A 19645-nucleotide genomic window follows, 5' to 3' on the forward strand; every position below is an offset into this window, starting at 1 on the left:
CATAACATTACTCATCTTCAAAGGTCCAAAGGCAAGAATCACTGCAAGGAGTCCGATGGGACCCTCACCTCTCTTTCCTTCAATTCATCAACCACTAATTTGGATATGGGGACCAACTTGTGCACTTCATCTGCCAATAGGCTTGAGGTAATCTCACCTTATCCACACTCCAGCCACAATCCCTGGCATACCACCCTCATCTACTCCTTCCAACCTCATCATTCCTTTAAACAAAATCCCCCTCTTCTCTCACCACCACTCTTCCTAGAACCAAAACCAAGACCATCTCCATTTCCTCATCTTCTCACTTGCTCATCCAGCAATTAGGAAATGGCTGCAGTTAACTCCAGTGTATTGGCTTGCAACTATGCAGTTTCTGGCATAGTTGATCCAAACTTGAAGCCTGTGACATCTACTTCAGTTGCTTATCCAAAACTGCCAGCCATCAGAGCTCAACAAACTCGAACTGCTGAAGTGAAGCAGAGTGGAAGTGAGGGAAGAAGAGCTGCACTGCTTGGCCTCGCGGGGGCCCTTTTCGCCACCGCTGCCTCTACATCGTCGGCGAACGCCGGTGTCATTGAAGACTACCTTGAGAAGAGCAAGGTTAACAAGGTATGTTCTTGCTTGTTCACAGTACTTGTTTTCTATGACAATTTTCTACATCTTTGGTTGTCAAGAATTTTCATGCAACCTGGGTATGCGGCAAACTTTCTTATGCTAATATGTATTGTTCTACAGGAGCTCAATGACAAGAAGAGATTGGCTACCAGTGGTGCAAACTTTGCTCGTGCATACACAGTTGAATTTGGAACTTGCAAGTTCCCCCAGAACTTCACAGGGTGCCAAGATTTAGCCAAGCAAAAGGTTCAGATACTACCAATTTCTTATACATGTTTAAATTTATCAAACATGGCATGTAGAAAGCATATATCAATGTATTGAAATTGATTATAATCTTAACCAAGATTCATATCCAATTTCATCACCATAAGCCTTGCTATTCCTATAACTGATCATCATCTTCATCTTGTTTTGTGCTTTGCAGAAAGTCCCATTCATCAGTGATGACTTGGAGATAGAGTGTGAAGGGAAGGATAAGTATAAGTGTGGATCCAATGTCTTCTGGAAATGGTGAAGATTAACAAGAAAAATGCCCCAGAACTTGTGTATTTAACTGCTCCAATGCATAAACTTTTGGATTCTGCTCAACTCTGTGCTTTCTCTCTCCTCCCTCCTTCCTGGATTGTATTGTAGAGAACCTTCTCTCTTTCTTCTTATTTCATTATCAATGAAGTTTCTTCTTTGCCCCTACTCTGTTTGTGGTGTTCTACTATTAGATTACATTGCTTGAGATTCTCAGCCATACATAAATCTAGATCATCAGAAATACTATCAATAGGGGAAATGCTCCTTTGGAAATTAGAAATCCATTTCAAAATTTAGCAGAAACCATGCATCCATAACAACTACTTTGTCTTGTAGGCTAAAATTAGTAATTGAGCTGCTTGTTGCTTCTCCAAGCAAGCATAATATCATTGGCAATGTTAACAGCATCCATGTAAACACCAGCCAAACCTTTTCTTGCAAATCCTGAAAAATAAATGCCATTTGCTCCTTTCCAGTGATCCGGAAAACTCTTTCTAGGAAATCCATCTTTGTTAAGCATATGATCATCATCCTGCATCACATATCTAATTAGTCAACTTTTTTTTTTAATGAACCAATATATATATATATATATATATATATATATATATATATATATATTCATATGAATCATATACTTATAGAAGTGAACAATTATATATCTCTCTCTACCTTCAACCAATCACTTGTAGTGCTTCTATAGCCTGTGGCAAAAATTATCGCATCAAACTGATCAGATCTACCATCAGAGAACAGGACCTCTTTGCCTGTTATCCTTGATGGTTCTTTGAAAACCTTTCAGTAGCATAAAAAAAACTAATATACATCAAAGTTAGAAAAAAAAAAATCTATATATATATATGTGGAATTCAATGAACTCATGAATAAATCAATCAAGAACCTGAATTTCTCCTGCCTTAATCTTCGCGACCGTGCCAACGTCGATCACCGCAGATTTACCAGTTGCATTTTTAATAGAAAAAGGTCCTTGTTTTGGTCTAACAATTCCAAACTTGGATAAATCTCCATACTTGATTTTGCTTAGCATGACAAGAAGGGTATCCACCAACTTGACAGGGAGGTACTTCACCAAGACCATTCCCAAATATATCATCTCCTTGGTCATCACATGGAACTGCAAGAAAGTAATCACACAACCAGACACAGGATTACTGGTAAAAATTTAGTCATCTTCTTGCAAAAAGAAAAAGGTCTTTCATTTCTCTTTTATTATATTTGGAATTAAACTCCCTTTTAAAGTATATGTGCAAAAACCAAATCACCCTTTTATAATAAATAATGAATATAAGCAGTTCTTGATTTAGTAATCAGAAACTAACTAACCATTAAAATTTCCTCTATTTATTTTGTTTGCATACATACTGCACAGTTAGTGATATCTATATTTTTATGGTCTATTAAATTTGAAGGACTTGTAACTTAAAATTATCAAAAGATAGCCTAAAGTAATTATTAGAACTAGATCCGACCGAGCGATCGGATTGAACCGGTAATCGACCACCAAGAGGGTTCGATTTTGTTATAAGATCTAAATGCAATTGATCGATGATTCAATCGTAAACCAATGAGTTTTTGAAAACCGACTAGTTTGCTCTTTTTTTTTTATCTCAAAAGATATTTAGTTATTTTAAAACTTAATTATTTTATTATTTATCTAAGGGTAATTTTAACGATACACACCCTCTGGTTTTTGGTGAACTACATCTCGTTATAATATTTTCCTTTCCGAAAATAATAAGGAATTTTGGTAGCATTTTGCAAACATGTATACATAATAAAGCTAAAATTGAGGTAGTAATATGCAAAAACTAAGAAAGAAAAGATCAAAGAGAAAGAAGCTTTTGTACGTACCGGACTTCGGACGGCAATGGAAGCCTTGGCTCCAAAGTTGGCGAGATCGAAAGCAATCTCCATCCCGGAATTCCCGCTCCCAACCACCAACACTCTCTTCCCTCGGAACCCCGATCCACACTTGTAACAGGACGAGTGCATCGCCTCCCCGGAGAAGTTCGCCAGTCCGGCGACCTCCGGCACCACGGCCTCCCCGTTCTCCCCGGTGGCCACCACCAGGAACCTCGCCGTGAACTCCCTCACCTCCCCGCTCCCCATGTCGCGCGCCACGACTCGCCAACTCCCCGCGCCGCCGGCCTCCCTCTGGTCGAACGCCGCCGCCTCGACGGCGGTGCGAAAGACCGGGCGCAGCTTGAAGCTCTCGACGTAGTCGTCCAAGTACCGGACGAAGTCGTCCCTCGACACATACGCCGACGCGGCGGGCGGGTGCGGCGCGTGCGGCAGCGCGCAGAATTGCTTGGCGAGGTGGAGTTTTAGCCGATCGTACGTCTTCGTCTTCCATAGAGACGCACTGAGTTCCTCTCTCTCCAGAATGACGGTAGGGATCGAGAGGACTTTTAAGCAGCCGGCGACGGCGAGGCCGGCCGGGCCGGCGCCCACTACTACTACTACTACTTCTTCTTGTTCCATTAAAAATTAAGTCAAAAATTGTTATATTTTGAATACGTAGCATGCATGCGTTTGATTACTTTCGGATATCATATTCCATTAAGAAAGGATGAGAGAAGGATGAAATCTCTTACATATCTTAGATTGGATTTGTTTTGCTTTCCGGGTTTCGACAATAAAAGGCAATATATATATATATATATACTATCTCAAAAAAGGGCGCAAAAATATATCAGGTAACATCGCGATGATTAGTGATAAGAAGGGTAATTTTAATATTTCCTGTCCAAAAGTTTCTTGCCTTCTATTCCAAGGTTAATTAATTAATATTGCCATCCATTTGATAGACAGATACAATATATTCGACCACCAGATTAACTTAAATCAAATCAAATCTCTAAAACGCTTCAGTAATGGTACATGAACGATCGATCGATGAATCTAAAACTGCAAAGTTTAATCCTAAAAGGTCAGATTAGAGGAGAGAGATAAGAGTAATCTAGGAAATATATATATATATATATATATATAAAAGAATTGAGTGTAGGGTGTTATATGCAAACTTCTCTACTAACCTTAAATGGGTAGGATAAGAAAAAAAATTTCCCTTTTAATTCAAAAATAATATAACCAAACATGATAATTACATCTTTATATGAATAGATGTGCCAAAAGATAATTCTCTTTGAAACACCTATCTCTAAAAATCATATGTTCTTCATGTGAAAAAATTAACGTGATTTTCACATGACCTGTAAATATAATAATCTCACAAAATATTTAAAATAGGTCTAAAATATTATAACAATCCAAGCAAATAATTTAGAATTATAATTGTCACAGTCCTCAATAAGCCTTCAGGAATATTGTTCATATGCAAACTTAAAACATAATAACTCTCACAAGAGCTAAAGTCCAAATAGAAAGAAAATAATAAACAACCCTAATATAAAAAAAATCCGCTACTCTTTGATATCCGCATCCTCCATATTTAACTTTGAAATATTTCTACCAAAATGACAGTGAGCACACGGCCCAACAAATATAATCCAATAGTAATCTATGATAATGTATTACATGATAAACAGAATTAGGGGTGGCAAAATTTGACCCGACACGATAACCCGGCATTTAATCGGGTTTGGGTTTAGTATAATCAAGTTCGGGTCATAAACGGGTCAACCCGCCTAACCCATTTAATAAACGGGTCGTGTTCGGATTTATACAACTGACCCGTTTTGACCTGTTTAATTATACGAGTCGGGTCGAGTTGGGTCGGGTCAACCCACCAACCCGTTTATATATATAATATATATATAACCTAACCCTCTCTCTCTCAAATATATATATATATATATATATATATATATATATATATATATATTATAAAGTAACCTAATCGGCTAACCCTCTCCACTCTCCACTCCTCCAACCGCCTCTGCCTTTCCAAATTTTTTGCCCCCATCTCTAATCTCTCTCTCCAGCGACGATCGTCTGCCACTGCGTCTCCGCCTGCCGCCTCCCGCATCTCCGCCTGGCTCCTGCTATCTCCACTCCGCGTCTCCCGTGTCTCCCGCATCTCCGTCTGCCATCTGCACTCCCCATCTCCTACATCTCCGCCTGCCATCTCCTCTCTCTGTCTCCGCCTACCGCCCACCGTCGAGTCTCTCCCTGTCATCGCTTTTCGTGGTGCTGTAGCTCCGCCTGCTGCCGTGTTGCAATCTCTGCCTGCCGCCCCCGCTCCCTTTCTCCGCTTGCCGCGTCTCCTCTCCTCCTCTCCCTATCTTTGCTTTTTGTGGTGCTACAGTCTCCGCCTGCCGCCATGCTGCAATCTCCGCTTGTCGCCCCCGCTCTTTCTCCGCTTGCCGCAACCGTCTGCCGCGGTGCCTCCGTCTGCCGCGGTGCCTCCGTCCTTGTATCTGCTTACCACGGTGCCTCCATCCCCTTCCCCATCTCCGCCTGCCCTCCTCTCCTCTCTTTGCTGCGTTCACTCTCCTCCAACCACCTCTCCGACCACCTCGTCTTCCTTGGCAGATCCGGAGCTCGCGCCATGGGAGCCAGCTCCTAGAGCCTTGCCTCCACCGCTGCTGCTTTGTCAACACCAATGTTGAAGCTTGAGACAATTTGAATTTATTTTTACTAAATTTTCCTATAATATTGTAAATTATGCTGGATTTGTATAAATTTGTGATAGTTTATCTCTATAGGTGATGTATTACATTGATTAACTCTAAACGAGTTAAATGGATGTAAATTTAAATGGGTTGTATTTACGGGTTAAACGGGTGGTTAAATGAGTTGAATAAAAAATATAATATATTTATTAAACGGGTTAAACGGGTTATATAAAAAATATAATGTATTTATTAAATGGGTTATACGGGTCGTGTCGTGTTACCCGTTTAATAAACGGGTCGTGTTCGTGTTTAGAAAAATTGACCCGTTTATTAAACGGGTCGTGTTCGTGTTAGTACTATCTTAACCCGACTCGAATCCGACCCGACCCGAACCCGGCTAACCCGACCCGATTGCCACCCCTAAACAGAATGCATATCCATAATTATCAACATATCAAGATAAATGTGTAAAATATAATTTTATAATAAACTTTCATTTACTCATAATACATATAAGTACATAATATGATCATAATTCAATATGTCAAAATTTATATAGCAACCATGTTAATGATATTATAATCCACATAGCAAACATAATATCGAGGGTGACTGGTTATCTAGTAGTATTATCGTCTGTATATGCTTAAAGACGCTGCATATGACCAATTATTTATAATCATCAAATTAAAGACTTAAGACATAGGCTCATTGAGTGTTAACGGCTAAAGGTCAGAGTGGTTAGAGTGCGCGCGCATTATTATATATATATATATATATATTTTTTTTTTTAAATTAATTAATTAATCTTTATTTATATTTAAGGTTGCGGGTGTTATACTCTCACTCTGAATTTAATTGATACCTTATTAAGACTATTACTTATTCCAAACAAAAATGATATGCCTTCTGTTATTCGGCGAGAAGACAAAGTGTGAAATTGAAACAAGAGAGCGATCTTTTATACATATAAGTAATTGCAACTCCACTCGCAAACATTAAAACAACCCATAGATTGCCCACAAATGCACAAAAGTTAGAGAATACTCCACTCGAAGAGAGAAGAGAGGAAAAAGTATTGAGGATCGTATGAATGTATGTCTATATATATATATATATATATATAGAGAGAGAGAGAGAGAGAGAGAGAGAGAGAGAGAGAGAGAGAGAGAGAGAGAGAGAGAGAAGACCTAACTAGAATTTACCATAGTTGTATCATAAATCTTCTTTATATCTTTAGCAATATTTTTAGCATCCATTGAGATTCCAGCCAATCCTCTTCTACCAAGACCTGCACAATAAAGCCCGTCACTTCCCTTCCAGTGATTAGGAAATCTTCCTTTGGGCATCCCATCTTTGCCAAGTAGCCTATCACCATCCTACATTCATATATCAAAATTTATACATATATATTATTATAGACTTAATTAGGGCTCAACAAAAAGGGAATAAGCTATAGTCATGCATCTATATATATATATATATATATATATATATATATATATATATACACCTTGAGCCATTTATTAGCAGTGCTTCTATATCCTGTTGCAAAAATTATATCATCAAACTCATTAGACTTCCCATCCTGGAAGACTACCTTGTTCCCTTTGATGTAGGATATCCCTCCGAACACCTACCAATATTGATAAATAAATAAATATAAGTATTAACTATTGTAGATGAACATTAATGGCCAAAGAAATAACTTATATATACCTTGATCTCTCCCATCTTGATCTTTTTGACGGTGCCGACATCGATAACGGAGGATCTGCCGGTCTTCGCCTTGAGCTTGAGAGGCCCCATGCGTGGCCTAATAATCCCATATCTTGATAAGTCACCATACTGGATGTTAGCAAGCGTGAGAAGAATTGAATCCACCAAGCATAGGGGGAAGTACTTCATTATATCCATTCCCAATTGTACCATCTCCTTGCTCATCACATGAAACTACATATACATACATAGAAAAGTATCATATACATGCAGTATAGTATGGTATAGTATAGTATCGTATACGTACTGGGCTTCTGATAGAGATGGCTGTCTTGGCGCCGTCGTTTGCGAGATCATAGGCGATCTCCATGCCGGAGTTACCGCTACCGACGACGAGAACACTCTTTCCGGCATAAACTTCTCCCGACTTGTAAAACAATGAGTGCATAGTCGTTCCTGTGAAAGTACTCAACCCTGCTACATCCGGTATCCAGCTTTCGCCGTTCTCTCCGGTGGCGACGACCAGGAACCTCGCAGAGTACTCTGTCCTGCCGCCGGTGACGGCGTGGCGGCCCAAGACGGTCCAACGCTTACTCCCCTCATCGAAAGACGCCGACTCGACGGCGGTGCAGTACACGGGGCGGATCTCGAACTGCGCGACGTAGGCGTCGAGGTACTCGATGAAGCCGCCCTTCGGGACGAACGTCGGCGCCGCGTCGGGGAACGGCATGTGCGGCAAGGCGCAGAATTGCTTCGCCAGGTGAAGCTTCAGGCGGTCGTACGACTTCTTCTTCCAAAGAGAAGCACTGCAGTCCTCCTTCTCCAATACAACGTTCGGGATCGAGAGGGTATTTAAGCACGCTGCGGTGGCGAGCCCGGCCGGGCCGGCGCCGACGATCATCACCACCACCTCTTCCTCCTCCTCCTTCATCATTTCCTGCACTACAAAGTCTACATTACAGTGACTTTAATGCTATTCTTACTTAATTTCTCTAGTTAAAAGAGTAAGGTATGAGCTATATTCATCTTTAACGTTCGTTTCATCCCATATTCGAACATAAATTACGTGCATGCATCTCACGACGACTGCCGTTCTTTTTCTATTTTACTTTTTTATTTTTAAAAGTAATAAAATATTTTCTACCGAGTATTAACTTCTCTTTTCACTTTATATGTATACATTATTCCTTGAAATTTAGTATTTGATTACATTACATAACCATCTATATTTTATAGCCTCTTATGACTTATATATCCTCAAAAATATAGATGTAAATATGGATCATTTGTAAGAAAAAATTACAAATAAGTTTTACTTTGCAAAATTAACCAAATTCAGGTAAATAATTTTATCTACATATTTTTGTGAATAGTGCTTTCCGAAAATATTAGAGATATCGTGGTAGGAATATAGTTAATCCCTTTCACAAAAGTATTATAGGAATGAATAATGAGATAGAATGAACCTTGAAAATTTAAAGAGAGATGGAAGAAGAGATAAGTAAATAATCAATAGTTGGGAATTAGATTGTGGTGAAGAGGTGTATGCAAAGAAAGGACATTGAATTGATGAATCTAACATTTTGAGCGAAGAAGAAGAAGAAGAAGAAGAAGAAGAAGAAGAAGAAGAAGAAGAAGAAGAAGAAGAAGAACCCAGAAACAAGCAAATTGATATGAATGATAAAAGACTATGTGATTAAAATCAATTAACAGATTACTTAATTTAGTCCAAAGAATCAATGGAATTGTTGTATCTAATAATGCTGTTAAATGTTAGTCTAATAATATTAAATTAAAAAAAAAAATTGAAATTAAGCTGAGATTCTCACCTTAGTATCTCTAAGATCTAAACTCAGGTTTAATTTCTCTTTTCACCGATAAAATTCCATGAATTGGATTATTACCGAGTGCTCCTCCAATCAAATTGAAAATTGTAAGAGAGAAAGAGTGGAAACTATCTTTGGGAGAGACTCTAAGATCTCAATTTAATTGCACATTTTAAACTATTTGGTGGGTATTATATATAGAAGTTAGAAGGTGGACCACCATGTACAGGTTTCTGTTAGTAACTAATTCTCTTCTTTAAGGTAGTTGTTTGTTACTAACCAATACAACTTGGGCAGGTTTCTCTCCCCATTTTTTTATTTTAAGTTACACCCTTTATTTTTCCAAATTATAAATTTTACATTCTGAAAATATGTCCATTACCTAAAATTATCCTCAAGTTTAATTGTGCATATGTGGAGGCATCTGAATCCTGGAAGGTGGTAAAATATATTTATACATTTGTTCTTGAGTCAAGCTTGGCATCAAATTTGGTCTTTCTTCTTGAAATAATAATCTTTAGAGAGGTGATTTGTTGATTTATTATAGTTAAGAGAGTGAAAGTAAAAAAAACATATAATTGAGGGGTTAAAGTGGAATTGTTCTTAAAGTTAAAACTGACTAGGGAGTGAATAATAATAAAGACAAAATATACAGTGTCTTTAATAAATTCCCCTAGATTCTACGGATGTGAGGGGCTAAAATGAAAATAGAAGTAGCGGGAATAAAAGCAATGGTGTGTCGAGAAAATATTCCATAAAAATCTTATCTTTTAACACCTTATTATAAATTTATAATTTGTAAGTCTAAAAACCACCGATATAATACAAATAATTTCCAATTAAATTTAGCCCATATGATATCAATGGCGATGAGCTCCTCCTCCGCATTCAAATCCCGTTCTCATCTCCTCCATCCTCATCCGACCAAGTCCCAATTCCTCTCCTCAGTCCAAATCCAATGTCCCAAAAGCGCTAATCCTTCTTGGTTTAAGAGGAGGAGGAGCCTCCTCCTCTCCCTTCCCTTCTCCACACTCCTCCTCCTCCCTCCCAATCCCGCCTCCGTCTCCGCCGCCGTCGACTTCGACCCCCTCACCGAACTCGAGAAGACGGCGAGCGCCACCTTGTCTCGCCGCGTCTCCGATGCCATCCGCCTCCTCGACCTGGCCCGTGACCTCCAGGCCAAGGGCGACTTCCCCCAAGCACTCCTCTGCTTCACCCAGGTAAAATAGGATGATAAAAACCGAATCTTTGTTTCGTGGATTCTGTAGGAAGCTGTGTAATTTAGGATTTATCAAGTGCAAAAGGATGATAAATTTCGAACTTTTATGGTAAAATTCGATATCTTTTATCCCTATAGGTGATCAAAAAATATTTACAAAAATTGAATATGTAGAAGATTTTGTAATTTAGGGTTCATTAAATATTAAAAGTGACGTAGGATTTGAATATATATGTTAAGGATTGGATCTTTTTGATCATGTAGGTTATAAGCGATTATAAGGAGTTTGCCTTCGCAGAATATGCTAGAGTTGGGAGAGCATTAGTATTGTATGAGATTGGTGATAGACAGGAGGCGATTGCAGAGATGGAGGATGTCTCCATTTCCCTGAAGGGTTATCCAGGTGCTAAATTGCAGCTCATAATTGTTAAATTTTGTGGGGTTCTATTTTCTTAGGTGTGTTAAGCGTTTGTTATGGGTATGTTGTGCAGAGATTCATGCGGCGCTTGCTGCAGCCTTGTATGTGGATAAGCATGCTCCTCTGTTGGCAGAGAACCAGTTCACAATTGCCACTCTTTTAGATCCTCATTACACTGATCTGTCGTATGTAAGAGAGACGAAGCATTGGCCTCCAAGCTTAGTTAGTTCCTTGCAACACTTCATCACCCTGTCATAAGGATTCACATCAATGTGGTATGGTTATTTATATATATATCCATCTGCCACTTTTCTATTTGATAAAGAAAGCAAACAAAGAAGAAAAATATGTTAATTTTGTAATTGTGGATTCTTTAGCTATAGAATATGTTAATGTAAACTGTATATAATGCTTTTGTTCTTCGTCGTCTCATCCTGATGAAGCATATTGGCTGCTGTTACAATGAAATGTTTTGGTTTTCCTTATAATGAGATACGATTATACTACTGTAAGTGGTACATTTATATGATGTCTTCTATTTACCTTGTAGCAGGCCTTTCTGTTGAATTATGTTTAGTTTAGCCGCCCAAAATAATGATCTCCTAGTAACTACAAGACAATCTTCTTGATGTATCAGTTTCTCTATTTGTACTACTCTATTTCAGCACCTATTGGACATTGACCTTTAAGTCGTTTTCCAGAAGGCTTATTCCCATTTTTGACTCAAATAATGAATATTTTCTTGAAGAGGAGTGCAAGTATCCTTATCCATTGTAGGAATTAAATAGCTTATCTTCTTTACAACGGTGCAGTTGCCGGCATAAATTATCTAACTTTGAAATCCTTTATTAACCAAACTTATGAATCAGTATGCCTCAATAAAGATGTCCAGTTCATCTTTAGAATCATTTTGTCAAATGAGACTATTTACCTTTGCCTTGTCAGTGCTTTCATTTACGCTGATTGGGGCCCTTTCACTTCAGAAATCTGGTTGTGTAAACAAATTGTGTGATCTTATTTCTTTTATTTTTCTGCTTGAACTTGCAAAGATGCTTGCTTTCGACAGAAGAAGATTAATCTCTCTACTCTTTATCTATCATTACATCTTTCCATTTATTTGGAAAGCTTGAAGTGTATAATAACCCCATGTGTTTATACTTTAATAGTACTGTCTATAATATCTAATTGTCTATGAAACTAGTATTAAACAATTTTGAATGCTCTTTATATTTGAACAATAGGAAGTCAATCATAGTGAGTAATATTTACATTTTACATACCTTATAAGCATATCATTACATACCATATCTTGAGCAATCATAGTGATAGTTGTTTGGTTTAATGCAAGCACAACTAATACTCTATCCTCATGTCCTTCCAGTGGAGGCCTTAGTTTCTATCACATGCATTTGAAACTTTCAAAATTCTTTTTCTTTTCTTTGGGAAGAATTTGAAACTTTCAATCTTATTGGCTATGTGGGCTAAAGCTAAGCATAACAATAAGTCAACCATGCAAACCTCATGCATCCTCTTTTCCCTTTTTTTTTTTTTGAGAAATAAAATAATAATTTATGACCAATCTTTTTGCTATAGTTTCTCACTGGACATTTAGAAAACAAAGAAAAATATAAAGCTGATGTGTATATTTGCAATTACCATCCCTATCTTATAGGAAATTCTATATAACAACAGCATTATTCAACTCATTCAATCCAATCTTCAACTCAACTTTCTGGATAGCTTTTATTCTTCAAAACAAAAGAAAAGGAAATGGATAGCTCGAAATGGTCAACCTAGGAGCGTGAAGAAGTTGCCATGCAGTGCACTGTGTCTTGCACGACAAACGACTACCCACGTGTAGCATTCTGACTGGTTCTCAAAACAGTTCGTCCGCCTTGAATTTAGCTTTCTGGCCCACCTTGCGTTGGCGGTGGATCAACAGAAGCAAGCCCTGGATGCAGGAAAATACTACATCTATGTATGTAAATTGTACAGAAATCAGCGAAGGAATTGAATAAGCTCACGACAATTTAGAGGGGATTAGGATGCTATGTTTTTACTGGAGAAGTTTTGTGTGCTTAAGGGTGTCGGGTTGTAATTAATTTTTTTGGGGGGTGTTTTAAGTGATGCCCGACTTAAATTGAGGGGGGTTTCAAATGTAATGTTTGTAGGAAGTTTCTGCAACCGAGGATGCATACGATCAGCTCTGGGCTTGTCTCGTGACTAAAAATAAACTAGATTTTTTTTTTGTTAAAATAAACTAGCTTTTAAAAAAAGCATTAAACCTAATGATTAAAAAAAAAACATTAAACCCAGCAAAGTAGCAAAAAATGAGGAAGATAATTTTTTTTTTTGAAAAATAAAATTCCCCAATCTCTCTCTTATATTCAAAGAGAGTTTATTATATAGGAGGTTGGTCCGGCCACCGCTTTGTTTCCTTCGTCCCGATCAGAGCTCTGGGAGATGACGAGGAAGGAGGCGATGATACGGAAATCGGAGCCTGACGCCCTCTTCAGCGGCGGCGGCATAAGGTATGTTTTGTTTCAATATGGTGGATATCGTGAGAATTTAATTGGGTCTGGGGGGAATTTTGATGTGGATTTGGGATTTGGGCAGTACCCGTTTGATGCTTTGGTTAGTGGGTTTTGTGGGCGGATGCAAATGGGGATGGGTTCAAAAAGAGATCTTTTTGTGGGTTTTGAACCTTTTAGTTTGGTTTTGGATCTAAATGGATCTCCTTTCGGTGCTTTCTGATGTGGGTTTTGATGGGAAAGATATTAAAACCTGTTTGACTTGGAAGTTTATCCTTGCGTGGATATTGATTTCTCAAGTCACAAGTATGATGATGAACAAGTGAAAAAGCTGCTGATATATTTTGAACATTAGGACATCTTATCTGCAGATATCGACTTAAATTTATAATTGAAGAGATTATATGTTGAGAGAAATGGTTTTAATAAATTCAAATGGAAGATTCTTGCTTTAATTTTCTTGATAATATAACAGATGGTAGGCATGATTTGTCAATACTGGAAGAAATGTGATGAACTTGATTTAATTTGATTTGGCAGTTTTCTTACTGGAACGAAGAATGGGAGGTTCAGCTACGGATATGCTACTTTTAAGGGTAAAAGGGCGTCGATGGAGGATTTCTTTGAAACAAGGATATCAGAAGTTGATGGTCGGATGGTTGCACTTTTTGGTGTATTTGACGGTATGAGCAACTTCTATTGTGTAACCATGTTTAGATTATCATCATAGATAACACTTGGATAATTCCATTTCCTGTCTCATTCTTTGTGATGTTATGCTCAATAGATTATACTTTATAATGCCACATGAGTTTCTAGGTTTCTTGATGCATTTCCTTGAATTTTTTTTGCTTATTTTATGCATATATACGTAGGCCATGGAGGTTCCAGAGCTGCAGAGTATCTGAAAAACCACTTGTTCAACAACTTATGCTGCCATCCACATTTTATTGAAGATACAAAGTCAGCTATTGGTCTGTGGTTGGTGAATCTCATTGCTTATACTTCCTTTCTGTCTATCCTTACTTTCTGGTGTTTCCTCTGACATAGTAAATTTTTTGTTACAGTTGAATCATTTAGACAGACAGATGTTAATTTTCTTAATGAAGAAGTTGGTCAGCAAAAGGATGCTGGATCAACCGCATCAACAGCTATTTTGTTAGGTGATCGGCTTTTCGTTGCAAATGTTGGAGATTCTAGAGTCGTGGCGTGTAAATCAGGCTCAGGTTGGCATTCGTCCTTTTAAAACAACTGAAATTGGCATTTGTTGCATCTAGGTAAACGATAGATAGAATAGTCGAACGTGGCATATCTTTTGTACTTTATCATTCGGCGCATAAATTGCCCTGAAGCAAGTTCATCAATGATATAAATTATTTTTTGGTGGTCATGCTCCTGTGCCTATGTTGATTATGTATTTTTCTTGTTTAACATTGAGCATAAATTTTATGATATTTAGGTACATGTTTGATGAATTCTACTGATGACAATTATAATTCAAGATGGACCTAATCAGAAGACTGCCACCATAATGCTGAGACAACTAAGAAGCACTTTAATCATCTTATCCTATGCTTATGTCAAAGAACCTAAGCTCAAGCTTCACTTTTGGACATTCTTCAGCACCTTTTGCTTGGTTCCTTGATATGTTGTCCTCTTTGATTCCATTTGCTGTATGAAGTTACCAAAACCATTTTCTTTCTTTCTGTTTTTTTTTTTTTGTATTTTGTTTTCTTTTATATAATGGCAGTTAGGATTAATGCAAAATTGTGTTTCAAATCATTTACTTTATGTTTCATATGTCATTCTTCATACAAAGTTTGAGTCTTGAACTTATTAGAATTGGCTGAAAGGTATGACTGACTTTATCACTGTTAACAAACATTAGGCATCTAGTTGTTTATCTTATTTTGCTACTTCATCAATGAAATATTTATTTCTACTGCAGCAATACCTTTGTCAGTTGATCACAAACCTGATAGGTCTGATGAGCGTCAACGAATTGAAAATGCAGGTGGCTTCATCCTTTGGGCAGGTAGAACTCATATTTGTCTTTCTTCACTGCTCACTTAAAGGACGTATTTTATAGTATCAATATGAGATTTTAAATGATAAACTTCTGCAGGTACTTGGCGGGTTGGTGGTGTTCTTGCTGTTTCTCGTGCATTTGGAGATAGATTGCTTAAGCCATATGTTGTTGCTGAACCAGAAATTCAGGTAATTAATATTGAAGTTCCAGTTGGTTATGACTTACAACATTAGATAATTAGATAGTTAGCACTTCTCTTTCCACAGTAGTGAAAATCAGACTTTTTTATTTTTTTTATTCGCAGGAAGAAGACATTGAAGGGGTTGAATTTCTGATTATTGCGAGTGATGGACTTTGGAATGTTGTGTCAAATAAGGTAATACTTCGTTATGCCTGTTATTGAAAGCTTTTTGCTGCCAAGATCCATGTTTATGCTAAGGAAAAATCGTATTGAATATTATGTTTGTTGAGAATTGGGCTTTCTCCAATTACATGTGAAATTTCTTGACGCAAAAATACTTTTTATTTGTGTGCCGTCCAATTTTCACTTCTCTTAGGGTACATATCTTATCCTACTTATCTTTCAAACCTTGTTGGATATTGCAGGACGCAGTGAAACTAGTGGAGGGCACTACAGATGCTGAAACTTCTGCAAGAAAACTCATAGAAGAGGCCTATGCCCGAGGGAGCAGCGACAACATCACATGTGTCATCGTGCAGTTCGACAATTCATGAGCATATGAAACCGTCTCTTTCTGAAGCAATCAGGAATTACTGAAAAAGAGCATGAATTTCTGCAGTCGGCCCTCCAAGAGATTGTAGCAAACACCTCCGACATCGACTCCTCTGAGTTGGTGTTTGTACTAGTCATTGCATACTAACTAGATTGTGTTGTGTTCAATCATCCTTGTATTTGTTTCAGTAATATAGTTCTGTAACAATAGAATTCTCAGAATGAGTTGGTGATGTTATTTGGATGAATTAGTATCTAATTAATTTGTCGTGTTTCTTTTTGATCCCATCCATTTGGTGAATTAACATTGTCAAACAATTTCTTATGTACAACAGCACAGGGGTGCATTCATATATTTCCATCATCTGCCCATGACTATTATTACTTGGTCCATAACTCCCAGATTTCCTCAATATGATGTGTGTGTGTATATATATATGCAAACTGCATTTTCTTGACCAGGAATTCCTTGCATTGAATGATTATTGTGATGGATTTGCATTGACTATGGAATGTGGTCCTTTATCATTATTTTTCCTTTCTCATGGCCCAGTAGTTCGTCATCTCCTTCTCTTTTTTGTTGCTCTACAACTTGGCTGTGATCTTAGTTATTCAAAATTATCAGTAGATTATCAGGGTTTCTAACAGAAATTCATCAAATATTTGGCACATAACCTCATTATTAACGAAAGTTTTCTCTTCTTTCTCTGCTGTTTCTCTGAAAGTCTAACTCTAAAAAATCTATCCTCCTCTCTTTTCTAAAGCCCACAACTTAAATAGAAATCTCACTACCATCACAAACCTCACTAATTCTCTTTCTTTCTTTCTCCCAAACCTGCAAACCTAATACATAAATCCCACTATCACCACCACCACCACTAATCCCCAACAACCCCTCAATAATTCATCTCCATCCTTCGAGTGGTTTTCGATCGCAGAAGTAGAAGTTTTAGGTGCATAATAGTCATTTTGTAACCTTTGCCAACACTTATGTATAATAGTGTCAAAACCACCGACAGGTGACTTCATTCAAATAGAAAAAAAAAAAGGAAAGTGAGAAAAAGAAACACTAAAAAGATGTCTTGGATCCATTGAGATTAGATTCTGTCCTTATATTATATAACAAGAATAATAAGATTTATCTTGTACTTAGTTACAATTTTGAGAACTAACATCACCACATAGACTTGAGCAGCTTCAGCAAAGCACTGACCCTGATCTTGGCCCTGGAGCTGCACTGGCTTTGCAGCAGCAGCAGCAGCTGTGGTAACAGTCCGGCGTTCACCGCCGCCGACTGCACCCGGGCCGAGTCGGAGCACATGATCAGCAGCGATCCGACGGCGTGCTCACTCGCCTCATGATCCGTGGGAACAATGAACACATGCTTCACGAGCACTTGGACTACATTGGCATCCTTGGCCATAGCCTTCCTGCCGGCCTCCAATCCTAGTAGTATCTCCACAGTTGCCAAAGCCCGGGAAGTGCTCATTTGAATTGAGCTTGACAAGTAGGTGACTAGCCCATTTAGACCACCTTCTCTGATCACATTGCCCCTGTTGGATTCTCTCAGGCTTATGCCGGCGATAGCTCGGACCGCCGCATCAGATGCCTTTACATCGCATTTGCTATGCATCAGAGAGACTAATACTCGCAATACCCGCTGCGATTGCCCGATGGCTTCACAAAGTTCTCGAGTTGCTAAAGATGTAGCAATTGCTTCCAAAAGATAACAAAGGCTAGTTTTAATCTTGGTATGGCCTTGCTCCAAGAGGAGCATAAATGAAGCTAAGTATTTGTCTTCTTTGAGCATGTTGAGTGCATCAACTTGGCCAGACGGCAACAGACTGAGACCGCAATCGAGGGCTAATTCTAACATCTCCAAGTGATAAGCCACCGGATTTTCGAAGAGCAGGCGAAGAAGAACTTGAGAAAAGCCTAAGTGAATCAAATATGTCCGCCCTATATCAGACTCCACAGATAGAATTCTGACCTTTTTGAGTATTTCAAACTTGGCGGCATTAGTAGTGTTCTTGGACTGCAGGCTATGTTTAAGGGTTGCGAGGGAGAACTCGGTGCCGCTGATCGAATCGGAGGCCGCCCGTCGTGAATCTATGTCAGGTTCTGCGACGATCCATTGATCGATAAGGTGGCGGAGAGTGTGGTTGGGGACTAGAGACGTGTCGCGGAGCCTTTGCATTGTGACCGGGCATGTGAGATGGCCGTCGGCGAGCCACTTTTCGATGCTTGGCCGGTCGTAGGTCTGGCCGGTGCTCAGGGTGACTGGATCAGTGAAGAGATCCAGGCTAATTGGGCATCTGAACAAGTGTGGGATGCTCATGTAGCCCTCTTCTATTGCACCCAAAGATCAAAAGGAAGCTAAATGTAGTCTAATAATAGGTCATATGCAATCTTCTGAAAGTCTTTTTTATTTTGAAAAAGAAAAAGAAAAAACTAAACCAGCAGTCACTCCCATGCAATTTAATGAATGAAAGGGTTTAGAACTCACATCAACATCTCAAATCTTAAAGCTCTGATGGCACTTCAGGCTTCATTCAGACAGGAGATTGAGGGAAATATAGGAAGAAAAAAGAAGGTACAGGAAAGTGATGCCTCTCCAATTTTGAAATAGATAGAAACAAACAAGATAATGGCAAGCCAATAAACTTATCCAGAAATTGTTAGCAGAAATTTGTGACTATAGAAGAAGAAAGCCAAGTGTGTCAGAGTTCTAGATGCATTCAAAACATCCAGAAGAAGAAGAAGAAAATGAGCACTCCTCAATATATTTAGGAAAATTTTGCATTCTTTGCAAGTTTGTATTCTTAGTGGGGGTGGCAAATTCCTTGCCCTTATCTTTAGGTATTGGAGCTTGAGATTAATTTGCAGCACAAGTGCTGAAATAGTTGGTGAAATGGGCAGTCAAATATTCCAATCTCTATAATTAGTAGCCAGTCAAACTTACCATATATTAGACCCTTTCAAACTGTTGAGCTTTAATTGATCTCATCTGCCCATCCTTTGTGTATATATATATATATACATATATATCAGTAAAAAGGAAATAAAATTTCAATGTTAACATTTGAAGAAATCTAAACTTGTTGTGCTCTCTAAGCAATTGATGTCATCTTTTATTATCATTTGAAGGGAGTAAATTATCGAAATCAATTGTAGGCGACATCGACGGCGACATGCATATGTTCTTTATGTACATAGAGGCTTCATTTTTTTTTGTCTTACTTAGATAAATGAATTGCTGATCCGAATAACAAAAAAGACTATGAATTTTGAAGGTTGAACTTGGACTATAGCAAGCATTTTTCTTCCCTCATTTATAAGATAGGATCTGCTCTGAAAGATATGCTGGAAATAAATCCTGAATTAATTCGGATACAAGTCATAGAAATGGAACATTCTTTAGTCTTT

General features: G+C 38.2%; 6 protein-coding genes across 6 annotated transcripts; 3 read left to right on the forward strand and 3 right to left on the reverse strand.

Annotated features, from left to right (window-relative positions):
• The first annotated feature begins 216 nt into the window (after positions 1-216).
• Positions 217-1311, forward strand: LOC140801938 (photosystem I reaction center subunit N, chloroplastic). Its single transcript, XM_073157329.1, has 3 exons — positions 217-612; positions 739-864; positions 1046-1311. The coding sequence occupies exons 1-3, from the start codon at positions 331-333 to the stop codon at positions 1133-1135; spliced, it is 498 nt and encodes a 165-aa protein (XP_073013430.1). The 5' UTR covers positions 217-330; the 3' UTR covers positions 1136-1311.
• A 178-nt stretch (positions 1312-1489) lies between these two features.
• On the reverse strand, positions 1490-3648 carry LOC140802195 (probable indole-3-pyruvate monooxygenase YUCCA10). Its single transcript, XM_073157638.1, has 4 exons — positions 3019-3648; positions 2048-2281; positions 1819-1941; positions 1490-1678 (listed from the first exon to the last, which is right to left on the reverse strand). Exons 1-4 carry the CDS (start codon positions 3646-3648, stop codon positions 1490-1492), a joined length of 1176 nt encoding a protein of 391 aa, XP_073013739.1.
• Positions 3649-5273: 1625 nt separating this feature from the next.
• LOC140802196 (probable indole-3-pyruvate monooxygenase YUCCA10) lies at positions 5274-8397 on the reverse strand. The gene is made up of 5 exons (XM_073157639.1): positions 7771-8397; positions 7464-7697; positions 7258-7380; positions 6950-7123; positions 5274-5714 (listed from the first exon to the last, which is right to left on the reverse strand). Exons 1-5 carry the CDS (start codon positions 8395-8397, stop codon positions 5274-5276), a joined length of 1599 nt encoding a protein of 532 aa, XP_073013740.1.
• A 1704-nt stretch (positions 8398-10101) lies between these two features.
• On the forward strand, positions 10102-11346 carry LOC140802288 (uncharacterized). Its single transcript, XM_073157757.1, has 3 exons — positions 10102-10509; positions 10773-10911; positions 11000-11346. The coding sequence occupies exons 1-3, from the start codon at positions 10144-10146 to the stop codon at positions 11182-11184; spliced, it is 690 nt and encodes a 229-aa protein (XP_073013858.1). The 5' UTR covers positions 10102-10143; the 3' UTR covers positions 11185-11346.
• Positions 11347-13226: 1880 nt separating this feature from the next.
• LOC140802287 (probable protein phosphatase 2C 11) lies at positions 13227-16507 on the forward strand. The gene is made up of 8 exons (XM_073157756.1): positions 13227-13457; positions 13998-14140; positions 14333-14431; positions 14525-14683; positions 15406-15492; positions 15583-15674; positions 15791-15862; positions 16093-16507. The coding sequence occupies exons 1-8, from the start codon at positions 13390-13392 to the stop codon at positions 16219-16221; spliced, it is 849 nt and encodes a 282-aa protein (XP_073013857.1). The 5' UTR covers positions 13227-13389; the 3' UTR covers positions 16222-16507.
• Positions 16508-17307: 800 nt separating this feature from the next.
• On the reverse strand, positions 17308-19033 carry LOC140802092 (U-box domain-containing protein 26-like). The gene has a single exon (XM_073157522.1). It carries the CDS (start codon positions 18555-18557, stop codon positions 17394-17396), a length of 1164 nt encoding a protein of 387 aa, XP_073013623.1. The 5' UTR covers positions 18558-19033; the 3' UTR covers positions 17308-17393.
• Positions 19034-19645: the final 612 nt, after the last annotated feature.

This window comes from Typha latifolia, chromosome 15 (assembly GCF_019914945.1).
Source record: "Typha latifolia isolate L0001 chromosome 15, TyphaL0001v2, whole genome shotgun sequence".
Lineage (NCBI taxonomy): Eukaryota > Viridiplantae > Streptophyta > Magnoliopsida > Poales > Typhaceae > Typha > Typha latifolia.